This window comes from Coloeus monedula (genome assembly GCF_965178545.1).
Source record: "Coloeus monedula genome assembly, chromosome: Z".
In the NCBI taxonomy this organism is placed as follows: Eukaryota; Metazoa; Chordata; class Aves; order Passeriformes; family Corvidae; genus Coloeus; species Coloeus monedula.
This window is the reverse complement of record NC_138822.1, coordinates 65,995,183-66,013,331: the sequence shown is the minus strand read 5'-3', so window position 1 is coordinate 66,013,331 and position 18,149 is coordinate 65,995,183. Positions and strand designations below refer to the sequence as shown.

Sequence of the window (18,149 nt, the reverse complement as noted above, 5' to 3'; positions counted from 1 at the left end):
TAATTTATTTTTCCAGTAGGAGCCAAATTCCTCAAATGAACGGCTCTGTGAATGAAAGATCATATCCACTCAATCCAGGCTGGAATATTTAGAAACAATATAAGCACCCACTAACCTACTTACAAAATACTTTATAAATTAAACAGCATAAATAATATGTAATCAATCATATTTAATGCAATAATAATGTAAATGGGTTTGAGAGGGTTTTTTTAATTATTAAATTATACTTAGGATGTAGTGGTGTGGGATAATTTTTGCTGCGTGAAATTGCAGTATGGACTAACTCTTCCCAAAGAAAAGGCAACTCTTTGTAAGCAGGTAAGAGTGAAAAGACTGTAGAAGAACTGCATAAACACTTAACATGCATTTTATGATTAGAAGCTTCAGTTTAGTTTCTACTACTGTGACTTGATTTTACAAGAAGATATAAATCAGGACTATATCTAGTGATAGCAAGACTTTCTGCAAGTTTATAGGATGCTTCAGAAAATAACTTTGACTTAGACTGAAAATGACTGGTTAAAATATGTTCCCTACTTATAATGAGACATAATGTTTCAAAGTGTTTTCAATCCAAATTAACAAAAACAGTAATACATCAAAAGGATCAAGGTAGAAAATAACAGCTTCATTTGCAGATTATATGATGAGGACAGAAGACCAGAAGACAGGGCTTGTCAAGATCCACATTTCAAATATAAAAAAGTTTAGTTTGTGTCAGTTGTGGTAATATAAATATAACAGTAATCTGAAAATGCAGGTTATGTGACCTTATTCTGGAAAAATAGATTAAAATCCCAACAGCATACTCATGTATCTAGGACATCCAGTTTGAGAAATTAGTTTATATTAGCTCGTATGGTTAAATTATCTCGCCTGAACAGAAATTTTGCATGCAAAAGTGATATAATTATTTTATGGTAGGCTACAGAGCACCACTGTGGTAAGGGGTGTAATTTATATACACATATACAGATACATATCTAACCTACCCATCAGGGATGCTGGCAGGCTTAGCTGAGTAGGGTATCTGGAGTACGTTCAACTTCCCACATGCAAACATTACAGTGAGTCAAACAACTACTAATATAAAAAATAAACAAATGAACCCTTGCCCTGTTTCCAAATAGCAGAAATTATTTCATCTCTTATCTGATATTCAGCATGCTCATCTCTTATCTGATATTCAGCATGCTGAATGCTGGTTAGATGCTACTGGGCAGATCAGGCATTAACAATACAAAGGAAAAGGCTTAAGATACCTTAAAATTAAACTCTTTGTTTCAGTCAGTATCTTACTACATTCATTCTAACTTGAGAAAAAAACTTCAACTATGCCTGGAGAAAAGTTACTCCTGTCATGGAGCATAAGAAAACAGGGATTTAGGTGACCTTTCCTATTTAGGAGTAAAAATCTACTGTTCAGAGACCAAAACTCTTTGCTCTTAAAAAGATTGCTTCTTCCTTTAAGAAACCATTATTTTTTTTCCCAAATTCAGGTTCAAATCCAGATTTCCAAAGGATAAACTGAGATGTTCCTCTAGTGTTTTTATGTTAAGAATAAAATATATGAAAAATAGTTACATACTGTAACTATGGTGCACTTGGCCACCGTGCAGCTTTTCAGCCACTCTGCCCCAGCCTGTGGCTGGGGTTGTTGTGACCCAAGGGCAGGACCTGGCACTGGGCCTTGTTGAACCTCACACCACTGGCCTCAGCCCATGATCCAGCCTGTCCAGATCCCGGTGCAGAGCCTTCCTGCTCTCCATCAGATCAACACTCCCACCCAGCTCGATGTCATCTGTGAATTTACTGAGAGCTCACTCAACACCCTCATTCAGATCATCAATAAAGAAATTGAACAGGACTGCTACCAATCCTGAGCTCTGGAAATCAGCACCCATGACTGGCCACCAGCTGGATATAGCTCCATTCACAGCCACTCTCTTGGCCCAGCCATCCTGACAGTTTTTGACCCAGCAAAGGGTGCACTCCATGGGCTGCCAGTTTTTCCAGGAGAATGCTACAGGAAACAGTGTCAAAGGCTTTACTGAAGTCCAGGTAGACAACATCCACAGCCTTTCCCTCCTCCAGTGGGCAGGTCACCTGGTCATAAAAGGCAATCAGGTCAATCAAGCAGAACCTGCCTTTCCAAATCCATGCTGGCTGGGCCTGATTCTCTGTTTGTCCTGCAAGTGCCACATAATGGCACTCAAGATTGTCTGTTCCGTGACCTTTCCCAGCACTGAGGTCAAGCTGACTGACAGACCTGTATTTCTCCAGATCCTCCTTCCAGCTCTTCTTGTGGACGGCTGTCAAACTGGCCAACCTCCAGTCATCTCAGGCCTCCCCTGTTAGACACCACTAATCCAAATCATGGTTAATGATGACAAATGACAATACTAAGAAGCTTTTGGAAAACTAGTTAGTAATGAAATTTATTAGAGGCAAAGGGTAACATTCATAACCACGAATTTTCACTGTATTTCATTTAAGTATTTAGAGCAATAACAGTCAAGTAACTATGGTAGTAGTAAAAAGGAACCAAAAGAGGATATTTTTTCTTTTATTCACTGCCCTGATAAGCAAAATAAATTTTTTTCAAAATTTATAGGCTGAAATTTGATTGAAAAGGATGAGCAGTCACAGGTTACATTTTTGATTCTGAAATTAAATCAACTTGTGAATTAATTTTAAATCTTTGTCAGTTTAAAGGCAGTTATTCTTTTTCACTTATATTTTCCTTATGGTAAAGCTAAAAGGCACATGCAATAGTTGTTTATCCAATTAGGCAAGCTAAAATTGAATACCATATTTATCTTTATTTGGTTTGTCATCACAAATGCAGACAGAATGCAATGGAAAGGAAATCCAGGTTACATAACTCAGCAGTAAATGTTTCTAAAATAATTTGCACTGTGAATGGCAGTAGGCTGCATACTGTTGGTACATAATTTATGCTGCACAGTGTGTAATGTGCTAAGTTGCTATAAAATCTTACTCCTCCAATTATCACCACAAATGTGTCAGTATTTCCAGGCCTAACTTTGTCCTCACCCAGGACATCACTTGCTCCAACCACTGCACCCTTTAATGTATTTTATATTTGCTTCTCCATAATCCAAACTCTGAAACAGTTTCAGACCAAATACCTCTTTTTTGCCTACTCCAGTCTCAGTTTTATAAGCTGTTTAGTCTACATTCACATTATAGCTACATTTATCTGTCTGATATAGTTGTGCTATACTGCCTACTGTGTCATACTGCCTAGAAACATATATTTTATGGCTGCTTTTTGCCAGTAGTCCATTCTTACCTATTGCTAACATTACCAGGAGGGTTCAGATACTGGAATTCTCACTACATTTACTAAAGTTTATGGGTTCCAAATCAAACCCCACTCTATAGGCCACCACTTTTTGGCTATTCTTTCCCTAAATCCTAAATCCAAACAGAGGGACAAACGACACGTCCACTCCCTTGACTTGTTACACAACATTAAATCCTGGATATTCAAAACAACAAATTGCATTTCAGAAAGGTTCATATTTTTATTTCCCCACAACTCTTTCTCCCCATATTCCACATGAAACAAGCAGGAACTGGCACATGAAGGCATACTGCATGTCTCTAAGGTACAGAAAATACCTTTAATATCAATGAACTACTTCTAAAATATTTACTTCTGCATGCTCATAGAGGTTACATACATCATGAAGCATATGACACAGGCCACAGGACACCTCTGATGTGTTGCATCAGCATTAAAGTAACATTATTAAAGACGATCAACTAGTATTTGTACTGAATAAACATAAAACTATTTGTGTCCGATGAAAGATAGTCTTTCTTTTATCTTCACTGTCATCCTTTAAAGGACATCTGAAAGTAGCATGACAGATTATATACATACAGAACACTTTATGACAATTTCTATTCACAATAGAAAAGGATAGCAAACCTCACATGGTACGGATTTTTGAAGGTTCAGAATTAAAAGAAAATCAATGACTGGCAATTTAACACCCTGACACTCAAAAATGCCCCTTACAGACCTACCGTAGCATGAATAAGCAAATTTGCCTAATCTCCAAGAGCTGAGACAAACAACAGCATGCTAAAAACATTTTCATTCTAAATTAAGGCCTGTGATGAGGTAAGCAGAAATGCAGGCAGAAACCATGGTATGGTTTGCATTCAGTTAGAATAGCAAATATAGAACATACAACTATCTTCCTGTCTTCCAAGCAAACACTTCTGCTGGGCTTCCCCACACAATGGGTTCACATACTGTGACAGACAGCAAGGGTTGGCAAGGAGCAGACAGGAAAGACAGGTAACCAGCTTTTAGGGAAGATGGATAAAAAACGGCCGGGTTGTTCCAAACGCCTTTCAGCAGACTTCAGTGTTCACGTTTGAAAAATGCTTAGTCAGGAGATTTAACCCTGCTGGTTAGGGAGTGCTTGAAACGTTTCTCTAAGTTAGTAAAAGCAGAAGTAAACCACATTCTTGGAAGACAACGGAAGCAGTTTCCCTGTCAGGTGCGGGTACACCTGCAGTGTCCTTTCCAGCACACTCTGCTACAGAAAACCGCCAAAAAGGAAGATGAAAAACATCCGAGATCTCGCTGTTAATTTGTGGGGAAATGTGGTTTGAAGCTGGCTCTCAAAGGACCTAACAGAGGCTGACACTGTCCCACGGCAAGGTGGTACCGGCCGTAATTAAGAGCACAAACAGAGGCGCGGGCAGCAGCGCGCGCCCGCTAATTGTCCGTTCGGCGCGCCGCCCCGCCCCCCGCGTGACGCGCGGCGCGCGGGCGCTGCCATTGGCGGCGCGCGGGCGGTGACGGCAGCGCGGCCCCGCGCGGCCCCGGCGTGTCCCGGCGGCGCGGCCGGCCCGGCTCTGCCCGCGCGCTTCCCGCGCAGCGCCCGCGCGCCGCCCGCCCTGCGGCCAGCCCCTCAGCCAGCCCCTCAGCCTGCCCTGCGGCCAGCCCCTCAGCCAGCCCCTCAGCCAGCCCCTCAGCCTGCCCCTCAGCCAGCCCCTCAGCCAGCCCTGCGGCCAGCCCCTCAGCCAGCCCCTCAGCCTGCCCCTCAGCCTGCCCCTCAGCCTGCCCCTCAGCCTGCCCTGCGGCCAGCCCCTCAGCCAGCCCCTCAGCCAGCCCCTCAGCCAGCCCCTCAGCCTGCCCTGCGGCCAGCCCCTCAGCCAGCCCCTCAGCCAGCCCCTCAGCCTGCCCTGCGGCCAGCCCCTCAGCCAGCCCCTCAGCCAGCCCCTCAGCCAGCCCCTCAGCCAGCCCCTCAGCCTGCCCTGCGGCCAGCCCCTCAGCCTGCCCCTCAGCCAGCCCCTCAGCCTGCCCCTCAGCCTGCCCCTCAGCCTGCCCCTCAGCCTGCCCTGCGGCCAGCCCCTCAGCCTGCCCCTCAGCCTGCCCCTCAGCCTGCCCCTCAGCCAGCCCCTCAGCCAGCCCCTCAGCCAGCCCCTCAGCCTGCCCCTCAGCCTGCCCCTCAGCCAGCCCCTCAGCCTGCCCCTCAGCCAGCCCCTCAGCCTGCCCTGCGGCCAGCCCCTCAGCCAGCCCCTCAGCCAGCCCCTCAGCCAGCCCCTCAGCCTGCCCCTCAGCCTGCCTGCACCGCCTGGGCCGGCCTGGTTCGGGAGCTTCCGTGATGTGCTTGCTGCTGGGTATTCTGAAAGACTCGGTGTTTATCCGAAGGGCAAAAGTTTTATGGGGAAGTATTTCTGCCTTAGCTAATAATCTTCATTAAGCGCTAACCGAGACATTAATTCCAGCATCAGGAGGGATACATGACGCAACAACCACTGGTAGAATTTATAAGTAAGTTGACTGCACTGTATTGCAAGGCAAGTAGAAAGATTTTTCAGTCAGGAAGAACTATAGACGCCTGTGATTCAAAGAGGAAACAGATGTTTTAATGATGATAAAGGGGTTTTAATACTATATGATTGTCTTTTAAACAGCCATATTTGAGAACCTACCACACAAAAACATGTTACAGCAGTTACGCATATCTTCAATAAATGATTACTGAGTTGCCATATGAATGAGAATTTTTTCAGGTCACTTGAAAGTACATAAATAAATAAGTTCCAGGACAAACAAAACATAGGAAAAATATGCCTTCGTTATTTTCTTCAAGTCAGGCAAAGAAAGAAATTTAAAGAACTGTGTCTTTGATATGGGAAGAAAATACTTCACCTTGCTCAAAACACTTATGTAAGAAAACATGACCATAACAATACAATTTCTATGACTTGCCTATTTTGTAAATATAAAGAAGTGCTAAACTCATATTACTTCATCACTACTATCTCTGTAAGATTTTCGTTTATCTCATAGCTCTGTTAGTCCTCATTTGACATTTATTTAGGTAAAACCATAGTATCTGATAGTTGTCACAGTATTTTGCAAACAAGCATTTTGAGTTTAACAGTCTATAATGTGTATTGATTACTCACCATATCCATGAATGCCTCCTAAAGGGGAAATTATTCACATGCATCATGTTCACAGGTCTTCCAACATTAGTGTTTTCCTTGTCAGACTGATTTATCTGTTATGGTATTCATAGATGCATGCCAGAACAACTGCATGAGCAGTCAACAGCAGGGATTATTGCAAGAATTACTGTAATCCACAAAAATAAAAATTCCCAGGATCCAGTGAAAGACTTCTCACAGGGTTTTCTAGGTACACGTCCATCCATTTATGCATCACTTGCTATTTTAAAAAAAACATTAATCAGTATACAGAAACTGTTCTGACAATGCCAACAGTTTGCCTTGATAAAAATCCAAGTGCTTTGACTGTGAATTAAAGCATCTTCATATGCAGCATTTTGGACAGTTGGAAAAGGTTAGTTAAAAGATAGTTTCTTGCCATCTGTGCCAAATCAGTGTTTAGGGAGAGATGTGTAACTTCAGATTGCTTTGCCATGTTCAGAAATGAATACTGCTTTTTCTTCTTTCTTAGACACATATTCATCAATGATCAATTTAATGCAGTTTTCCTTTCTTACGAGCCTGGGGAACAGGAGGAGGTTTAATAGCCGTGCACAGCAACCCCAAACTTCTTTCTGAATTTGATACTGTGACTTTGTTTCTTCAGCTAATAAAGAAGGAAGGAAGTATGCTTTTTCCACTCCATAGGACAGGACTACAGTTAGATACTGTCAAGGGATATGATCATGTCATGATCAAATTCATTTTTGCTATCTAACCCCGTAATAAGGCTGCCTGCTCCCTTTAAGTGAAATGACTAAGCTATTGGCTCTCACTGCAGAATCTAGTTCTGTTTTGATATTATACTGTACATAAGCCCACGTGCATCAATCTGTACGTTGCAAAACGAAAGCAAAGCTATAAGTCCCGTGTTACCTAAGCATTCTTTCTCTGCTGTCCTTTTTTCCCAATTCAGCTCCCAGACAGTAGTTATCACTCCTTACGCTCTGGCAAATATCCTCGGGAAGATTCTTAAGCCCAGGCTACAGAGACGGCATCTATTTTGAAGCAATGCAGAGTCAACAGGCTCACACTTCCCTTTCCCGGACCAGAATTTCCAGCCTGCCCTCGGGCTGCTGGTCTCCTCGCCCAGCAGCAGCAGCAGCAGCCGCGGCAGCCCCGGACAGTATCGGGCTGCGTGGCACTGGTCCTGCAGCAGACTGGGCTCGGCTGCGGAGAGGGCTCTGCCTGGCAGAGGCTGTGCTGGCGTCAAGGGGGCCCTCTAGGTGGGTTCTCTCGGCACCGCGCAACCTGCCCTGCCGCTCCCACCCGCCCGGGAGGGAAGGGAAGGACGGGGCACTGGCGGGAGAGGCTTCCTTAGGACGGCCCGTGCCTCCCGGGTGACAAAAAAGCACTGAAAATTTTGCATGGAAGTGCAAAAATCTGCAGGAAAAGAGACGCTCAGGAAGCAGAGTTTACCACGTTCATCTGTACTGAGATGTAAAAGATTTCTGGACTTTTATACTTAAGCATAACCACGCATACATTGTTTGCTTGCCATTCTTCTTACGTGGTTTACACCGTACTAAGACTTCTTAAACTTCTAACGACCCCTTGCCCTTTTGGACAGGAAATCCTGCAGTATGGAAGCCAGCTGCAACTTCAGTGACATTAAAACGTGTGATAAGACTTCGTATTTGATTAGGGTGTGGGTTAACTTGGGAGTAACATGATAAGCTATTGCACGTCACATTTGTATAGATCCTATTTCCTTAAGATCAGTTATGTTGCTTGTCACAACTCTATTTTACAATACCCCAAATTAGCCCTAGTAGAGTTGATGCCACTCTGAAGAAAGGATAAAATATTAAAGTACTTGAATGTCACAATATATTGACAGTGAAATGGCATTTATTTCAATTCAGTAATAAAAAGGGAGCCTGTACTGCCACACACATTTTTTATTACTGAATATTTGTATACTACTTAATTGAAGCCTTACAGCACAAAAGTACAACCAATTACAAAATTTTAAGGGGCTCTAGCATCATTTATGTTCTAGTCTATACAGAAGGTGAGGGTTTGGGGTTTTTTTGTCATTTAAGTACAACCATGATAGAAAGCAGATTCTGAGAGTTATAAATAAAGAGAATGAAAATTAGCATTTTTTACTAAGATGCTACAAAACAAAATAGATAATCATTCAGTAAAGATAAATATTCGGTATGACTTTAAAGGGACCAGGTAAGCTGTTATATCTATGTTATGTTCATGCTTTATGTAAAAAGCACCCCTATCACACATGTCCCAGTTGGTTTGGGAGTTTATACCAGTGACATTTGAAGAGAATATGAACAAAACTCTGAAAGCTACAACATCGCATGATTAATCTGAATATGAAAAAAAATCACATCTATTCCAGTTGTCGACTGCTTTCTCTAAGGTAGATAAGCTTATTATGAAATATTAACTGCACCAAATGCTACACAAATCTGCACCATCATTACTATTTCATATTGCAGTTATCTCACTGCATACTTGCCAGATCACTCACAGGCACTGACATTTTCAACACTAGACTTACATAATGACTTGTACTATCTTGAGAATAGCTTCTTAGCACTGACCTGTCACTCACCACATTTTAAATCTCAGAATGAGTCTATTCTGCATATGTGTTACAATTTCTCTGTTTGTCTGTAGTGTTAAGTTCAGCACAAAGCCTAGCACCCATTGACTCAGCTAATTTCATTCAGAAGCAGAGTTGCAGAAGGAGTGTGGGCGTATACAAAGTTACTATACAGTATTACAAACCAGTTAAAGAACTCACCAGCAAACTGGAATGCAAAATATATGGGCTTTCCAGAGCAGGGATAAATTAAACTGGAGACTTTAACCAGTAAAATAGGTTGATGTGTGAAATTCTTCCTGTTCAAGCCCATAATAACTTGCCAACCACTTTGCATTAAAAAAAAAAAAAAAAACCAAACAAAAAACCCCAGCAATTTGAAGCAGATTTTCATTTGATTCCTTGGTTACCAGAACAGTGCTCTGACCAGTAGAATTTAGACTATACAACAGTGCAGTCCATCTTCCCCATTTGTGCAGAATCTAGACTAAGCATAAAGACATTGGAGGGAGAATGACAGAGACACAAACAGAAGTTACAAGTGATTATGACTCTTCTCTGAAGTGGAGGAACCCTAGACTCCAGTCCTTATACAAAGTCTTCTTGAGTATTTTCCACTAAAATGAATTAGGACAAAGTATGTTTGTAGCAGGAACCAGATTTTTGGAAGCACTTCTCATTTCCAATAAATATTTGCATTGGACTACAGAATGAGGATCTATCCTATTTCTCCCTCTTAATAGTCTTGAGAATCTTTCATTTCTTATTGCCCAGTGAAACATCTAAAGATGGAGGAGTAAAGAATATATCCTATAAACTTTTTTTTAATCAGCCTGTTAGCACTGCGAAAGTGCTAACACTTTTCCATTCTGTTCTTCTGGGGAAGGAGAGCCAAAGAGAGGATTATTTGCTTCTCCATTTCCAGGTAGTCTTCTTCCTACAGCACTCAGCTTTTCAATTACTAGCCATACCAGAAAATTCACTTAAAAATTGACTAAGGTCTGTGTTAAACTGAAGTCCTCTAGAGTATTTTCTTTGCTCCCCTCTTAGATGCAAATGCACTAGCAGACACCAGAGGAAGAGTTTGCCTTGTGACATTTCTGGCCATTAGCCTGTATAGAATGGTTTGGGTTGGAAGGCACTTTTAAAGGTCATTTAGTCCAAACGCCCTGCAATGACAGGGACATCTGCAACTAGATCAGGTTTTTTAGAGCCCTGACCAACCTGACCTTGAATGTTTCCAGGGATGGGTCATCTACCAGCTATCTGGGGAATCTGTTCCAGTATTTCACACTCATTGTAAAAAATTTCTTTCTTACACCTATTCTGAATCAACACTCCTTTATTTTAAAACCTTGTATCCCTTGTCCTATCACTTCAGACCTTTCTAAATGATGATAGTACTAAAAAAGATAAGAACTGTTGTTCTACCAGTATTAGATTTTAATATAAAACTCAAAAAAATCAATGAAAATACATGATACAGACATACAAGTCACGAGAAGAAAACTGCTCCAGGCACATATAGAGCTAACATTTGTATGCTTAGATTGAGTGCAGCTTTTCCAAAGATAATTTACTGCATCTTTTAATTTTTACAAGTGGAGGGCAAACAAAAGTGGATCAAATATTTTGTTTAAAATACAATAGTACACAGGGCAGTACACGTATCTGGAAAGGTAAAGCTAATACTTAAAGCAATGCTGAAAAGTCATCTCGTTATATGAGTACACAGAAATTTCATCAGTGTCATTGTTAAATAGTAATAATGACCAATGCCAGATTTTTTGAGACTATGCAGGATGAGCTGGTGACTTAAACCAGTAGACTCTGGACAAGTATCAATAAAAAAACCTCATCAAACTTTTTAATTGCATAAAAAGTTTCAAAATGGCCTCCAAGTAATGAATGGTTGTGGAGCCTGAAATATGCTACCACTAACAAGGAGAGTTTCTGGAGATCAACTACAGTGCATGCAAGAAATAAGTTGCTAACATATATGACCAGTGCAAAAAGTAATTTCAAGCTTTGGGAAGAAGGCTGAAATAAAAATTCTCATTAAAAAAAAAAAAAAAAAAAAAGGATAGCATTTTTGCCTGCATTATTAAGAAAAAAAAGCAACAAATTATTGAAAACAGAAGGAAAGAACTGAAAAAAAATAGCAGTCATCTAAATCTTAATATGTATTAATCTGCAATATTATGGAAATATAACTGATGGGTGTGATGATTCTCCGTATTTAGGATTAATTTCTATATTCCAAGTGTTTGGATGCCATCATTATTTATAAATTTTCAATGAAAACCACATAGATTAAAATATCAGCATGGTTAATGAAATGGTAAGAAATGTGTCCCACTGCACAGAGTTGAAGGAAATCATCCAAATGATAGGTCTTTAGTCACACAATTTTTTAGGTCCCCACAAGTTATCTTCAGTAATAATACCATAGAAAGTAAAGGAACAAATTTATCTCATCAGAATCCTCATCAGAGTGAGCAGATAAACCCAGTAAGTGCCTTAACGCATTTTAGACTTCTTTACTCACCAGCAAGTGTTACATGAGTGTATGTCAAGACAAGAAACAGGATTTTGTCCTGTGTGCTTTATCTGCCATCTACCCTGTGAGGAAATTAGCTCTGTATTGGACCCCCTTCTGGAGAAAGGAAACTAGATCTTCAGAAAGAAAAGCCTGTGGAACTTAGAAGCACTTGGTACAAGCAGTCCAGATAACAGTAGTTTGTCTCTATTCTTCCTGTACAGTCTTGTTACATCCCTACAGACCTTCCACCCTCAGATATTTTCATGACAAATCATAAGACAAGCCACATTCATTTGGTGTCATGCTATAGAAATATCATCCCAGTGGGCTCTGACGGAGTCTCACATGATTTCAAAGACTTCGAACTGAAAAAGACAGAGAATTTGTTTCCTGTACCCAGAGAGGTCTAAATGAGTGCTATGCAGTGGAGAAATAACCCACACCACATAACTTGCCCTGAGGGCTTGAGAGCTTAAAGTCATAATTATCTCATTGAAATGACTACTAAAAGAGAAAATTTCAAACAACATGTAGTTCACTTTTGAACAACAATCATGAATTAGGTAATGTTGTTAAGAGCTTGCAGCCATCCCTTAAGAACAAAAAGAGCTTAGTTATCAAGTATATTTTTGTTCTGAAAATGATGTGCTGAACTATAAATGTAATTTGAGCAGAACATCCTCCATCCAAGCCCCAGCCCTTTTTGAAGTCCAACAAATCTTCAGGTCAAAAACTTTGAAAAATGAATATTTTATATGTCTTCTATTAAATTCTTAGCTTGTTCTGTGTCTCTTTTCCTTTCAATTAGAGCAAGAGATTTTTTCAGGTAATCTCATTTTAAAATGTAAAATCTCCTCAGGTGTACAAAAAACAATTATTGTTCCTCATTTCACTTGGTAAACATCAGTTTTTGTTATACTTTTATTGTGCCATTTATGTCTTATAACTGATATAAAAAGATCCTTAAGGCTGCATAGATTTAAACTGGCATAGAAGGAGTGGTGTGGACAATGCCAGGGTGTCTCAGGGAGATTAAACTACCTTTTGATCTCATTTGAAGAGAAATAATCTTACTGTCCTGAATACTACTGATTGGTGATAACTGAAGAAAAATAACTGTCCTTCATAGCAACATGCCTCCCTAGATTAAGCACCACTGGTTTTGCTCAAAGACTCATATCTTACCTATTGGATAAGACAGGGTTCGGATGCCTTAAAGATCATTCCAGAAATATAAACAGAAACTTTACATTTATGCAAGAGAAATGTAAGTAAGAACTGCAGATTATTGTTCTCTCTTTTCTGATTGTACCCTTTTCCCCATCCACTGACTGACTAATGAATCTTCTTTGCCTTAAGAAAAGCAAGAAAAGCAACTATTCTAGTTTGCTGACAGAATACAGACTTAACATATTAAAATGAGTCACAGTTTAGACTCATGTTTATCAAGTTATTTTGATAGCTGTGTTCTAGCTATCTTATTTTTGGTCAGAAGCAGAGCTTGAGCTCTCTGTAAGGAGTCATGTTACTTCTGTGGAATATGGTAACACACAGTTTGGATGTATATCTGCTGTGAAACAGGAAGTGACCTCCGGTAACCAAAAATTCTAAAATTTTACCTCAGTGAAAATATTAGGTATGCCATGGACAGTTTGGCAGCAATTATTCAAGAAAACAAATAGTATGTTTTCACAACTGTAGAATGGAAACAATGAGAAAATGATGACAGTTTTTTTATTTATATAGTGGTAGCAAACTGAATTCAGAGTAGATACACTTCCAGCTAATAGTCATGACCTGTACTGTAATATGGAGATTATTGTGCATTATTTTTGGTCAACTGTATTTCAAATAGAACACTGTTCAGAATACTTGAATCTTAAATGATAAGGTAGGATGAAACTTTACTTGGTAATACTTTTTGTTTGATTTTTTTTTTACTCTATCTGGTAATGTTTGCATTACATTCACTACTTGGTTGAATATTAGCTTAGTGAAGATGGCTTCTTCCTATATTACCAAGCATCATATGTTATTCTGAAATAAATACAAATATATTTTGTAAAAGACATGATAATTATCTTAATTGAACAATACAGTTATGATTTACAAAAAGAAACTGAGCAAAATGACTTTTCTTGACAATTCTTCTGGAATGTTACTTAGACATACTTTTTTTGACACTTTCCTATCAAGGTAGTTTCTTTTCTTGGATGGGGAAGGAAAAGAAGTAGAATGGGCACATGTAGAATGCAGGACTTCAGAGGGTTTTTTTCTGAAATTTCATTTCTCCTAATATATCTTATTTTTCTATCAAGTGTGCTTTTCTGATGTCAAATAAACAGTTCAATCAACTACATTTCAAATTATGATTTATAATATGGTTTAGACATTTGAATAATCTTCTTAATAATCTCAAAAAAAGTTCTTAAAGATCTAAGTTGTAGATGACCCATTAGAATCATTAATGAGAAGATTTCTGTTTTCTCTGGAGCTGTTTATTCATCAAAAATATTGCTTGCTATTTTTGAGAGGGAAATAGACATACTGCAATTCTTTTCCTTTTAAGGAATGAAAACTAGTATTTCCTGTGTGAAGATCCTTAAAACTTCTTCAGATACCTTAATGAATTTTGCAATATGTTATTTTCATAATAAATAACCTAGATGTTCCAGCTTTCTATCATACTGAAACCTTTGTTATAAATTTTCTGAGGAAAAAGAGCAAAAATGACAGACACTACTATAATTTCTTTTTGAAATCGGAATATGAAGTTGGATATTTGAGAGGTAATGTGCACTAATGAATGAAAATCTTTTTGATTTGTCCTGATTTGCCTTGGTTTTGTTGCTTCTAATTTTATTTATGAGCAAATAATTTCTGCCTGTTTGTAACTTAGTCATCAATAAATGTATTATGTCAAAACCTTCAGGCCTTGCGAAATCAAATCATTTCAACACTGAGCGTATGTCATAAAAAAGGTTAGCAATTATGAAAGTAATGTAAGTAGTGTTGAGTCACTGAACTTGCCTTTCACTTGTGGTCAGCCTATGCTCATTGTCATCAATAGACTTTCTGTTATCTTTCATAGTTCCAAAAAATTTCAGGATGTCAAATCTGTAAGCTTTACACTCCCTCCTCCTGAATCACTGCAAGATCCTGTAATCTGATTCTTCTCTATAGTGGTAGTTTCCTAACACTGAGTCATACGAAAACATCACTAGTGCTCTCCATGAATAAAAGTACTAAGTGAAATATTTGAACTCTAGTAGCATTTTACTTAGGAAATAATATTTACCTTCTGAAAGTCCTTTATTTCTTCTGTTACTACCTCCTAATCTGCCTTAGAATTCTTTACTTATACTCATGTTTTCTATTTTAAATAGCAATTTCCCAAGTAACATCATAGCAGAGATCACCTCCTAGAGTCCACCTACTATTTTGTCTGGAAAATAAGATTGCAGAGAGTAAATTAATTTAGTAAACACATAAAAATTTTATTCAGTTTTATATTTGTCTTGATGACTAGTAACTCTGGTCTTCAAGAATTTCTTTCTTTTTCTTTCTTAAATGAAAAAGGCAGTGTACCTGTCTAGATCACTTCTGATCTCTTAAAATACAAGTAACACATTTAATATTATTCTGTTCCTGATTTTATAATCTTATTAACAATGCCTACTATAAGAGTGAGATTTCCTGTACCAGTTCTTTCAAAGTTCTTGAACAAAGATCATCCTGTCCCCTTAATTTAAGAGCATTATTGCCTGAGATTTGCTGCCAGATAAATTGTAGCAATTTAGATTTAAATACCTTTTTTCTATTATTTATCATGCCTGTCCTGATGCTTAAAGTAATTTTCCTTATTAACACTACGCACCTTCTGCTTTCTGGTGATTCATTGAATATTGGTCAAGAAATTGATTATATTTATCTTGTCAGACTATTCAGTCCTTACCATATTTTACAGATGGGTTTTTTGCACACAAACATGAGAAGTTTTAAGTTTCTCATCATAATTTCTGGTACCGATTCCAGGAAATATTCACCCAACACATTATTTTTGCCTCTGTGGAACACCTTCCTTTTCATGTCCAGTATTATTTTCAGTTCAACAAACTGTAATTCCCCTGCATCTACCAGCAGATGTACAGATCCCAGAGAGCTAATTTATGCAAGCCGACACTTTGTTTTTTTCTATTTGCCTTTCTCATATGTCTCTAGAACCAGTCCAAAAACATCCAAGGGTCCACAGATCACATTTCATGCACAAATATATGATGCTATCCACCTAGCTTACACACATGTACTAATAAATAATGCTTTAGACAGGAATCATGATGATAACTACCTTTGGTACACAAATTCTTTTTTTTTTCCATTTTGACAGATGTGGACAAAACTTAATGTATAATTGAGTATTCTATGTCTGGCAAATTCTAGCATTAAGTGACAAATTGTATTCTGACAAAGATACATATATTTGTAACTTGAATTAGAGTACAAGAACTAAAACTCATAATTGAAAAAACATTGAAGCCAGAGTCAACTTCTCAAGTAAAAGCTGTTTAAGAATTAACACATAATTTAAATTGCTGAGTGCCCAAAGGAAGCTAATTCAGGTAACAGTTCTGTTTCCCAGCTGCAATAATAGGAAAAAAACCCTAGACTTTATATAGTATTAAAAGTTTCTCACTGTCCTAGGAACAGTATACAGAAGTTGTTCTAATATATATTGCTGAATGAAAAATTGTGTGTGCATATGTAGCTGGGATGTAGTTATGGACAATTACTTAATAGTGGAATAGTATTTTATAACTACATAGAACCACAGATGCTTAAGGTTACTAAGAAACATAGAAAAGACAAGATCTTTATCTCAAACATTTTACAGTCCTAAAATAAGTAGAAAACAGAGGAAAATTATTATTCATTGCATACAGAAGTGGACTAAAACGTTCTTAACAGAAGCAGAATAATAAGCTGATTATGAAGTACTTAATGAGATTTATAAGATGAGTATGGGCCAATATTCCCTGTATACAAAGCCATTCTTAGTTTCTTTTTAATTTATTATTTAAAGGAGTACAATAAAGAGCAAACATGTGACAATTTAAGTAGCAAACCTCTCTGATTTGCAGACTGAAGTACAAATTTGCATGAGATTATAGCAGCTTTTTCTAAAGTTTGAAGTCCAAATCCTACTGCATTTACATCACTAAAAATGCTGAATACCCCATGCCATCCATGGTGTTAACCACTAACTGTGTGATTGTGAGCAAACTGAGGAGGTCTGAAGCCTCACTGATTATTTCCTCAAATATATTTGTGAGCAATTGAACTCTTCCCTCACAATATACCTCAGCCTGCTAGAAGTATAATGCTTAGAAACTGCAGCTTTTAGGAAGCACACAATACATAAAAACACACCTTTTTCCAATATGCTCCCAATGTTTTTGAAGAACAGACTCCTAAATCGATTATCTCTGAAACAGGCAACAACTTCAGGTACAAGAGACTACAGCCTTGTCTCTCGTCAGTTTATTGAAATAATCTTCAGAGAAATCCCTCCATTTTGCAAATTATTTAAGTCAGATGAGATGGTGAAATGCGATGGGACCCATACACTTTAAGTCAGACATATATTTGATGTCTTTGCAGGATCAGTTGAATCTAGGCCTGGTTCCCCATTATCCGTGAAGACTGATGGCAAGGCATTGCACTATATCCTGTATTTACATACTAGATTTTAGATCTAGCCAGGGAAATTGAGAATTAAATTATTGCTGCAAACATAAGACACCTCTTTGACATTTGATTATTTTTCTTGCATCTGATGACTGAAAAAAAGGAATATATCACTGGTACAAAGGCAGACATCAAGAGGTCCACTCAGAAAATTAGGTCTCTAAAGTCACGGCCTCTGGTCACTAATTAACACTTGGGAAATTTGGAAAGCTCTCATGACATAAATTGGTTTTATGGTATTTTGCCAACATAACCCATGAGAAACATGGAAACTTGTTAGCATTATGGAAAGCCAAGGTGGCACTGCTTGAAGTATAAACACTTAGCTGTAATGCTATGTTTGGGCCATAGTGACTGCACTGCTTTTGCTATTTATCCAAAAATACAGATATTAAAAAAAGTCTCAGTAATAAATGTAGACAAAATCTAAAAGATTAGAAGAAAAGATTCATCAAGAAAAAAGATACATTTTAAAGTTATTTTCCCCTTAATATACATTTCGCAGGCTTACTTTTAATTAAAGTTACCAGAATACTATTATTTCCTGGTATTCTGATAAGTAACCATCATTCTTCTTAAATCAAGTTTTAAAAGCTCTTACTTATGTGTGCCTTCACATGAAATTCTCCAATAAAGTTGAATATGGGATAAATTTACTAAAATAGAGAAGAAAGAGAGCATGCTTTCAAAGTCTGTTTTGCTGATGTTCCCTATTTTCAAAACTGGGCAGATAATTTTTGGTAATTAAATTGAATAAAAATGCCCATCTGAATAAATCCCAAA

The 18,149-nt window shown here is 38.3% G+C and overlaps 1 protein-coding gene across 3 annotated transcripts in view; it reads right to left on the bottom strand.

The window, feature by feature from the left end:
- The window catches only part of PDE4D (phosphodiesterase 4D), a gene marked incomplete at its 5' end in the record, with an annotated part of 319,930 nt that overhangs the window by 250,546 nt on the left and 51,235 nt on the right, over positions 1-18,149 (bottom strand). The window contains 2 exons of one of the 3 annotated variants that reach the window (XM_082301748.1): positions 6,469-6,730; positions 7,387-7,834. The exons of 1 other annotated variant lie outside the window; for it this stretch is intronic. In XM_082301748.1, the coding sequence (XP_082157874.1) occupies positions 6,469-6,515 (47 nt within the window). Of the gene's footprint in view, positions 1-6,468; positions 7,835-18,149 lie in introns of those variants that run through there. One more of the 3 variants, XM_082301747.1, reaches the window with a different exon arrangement.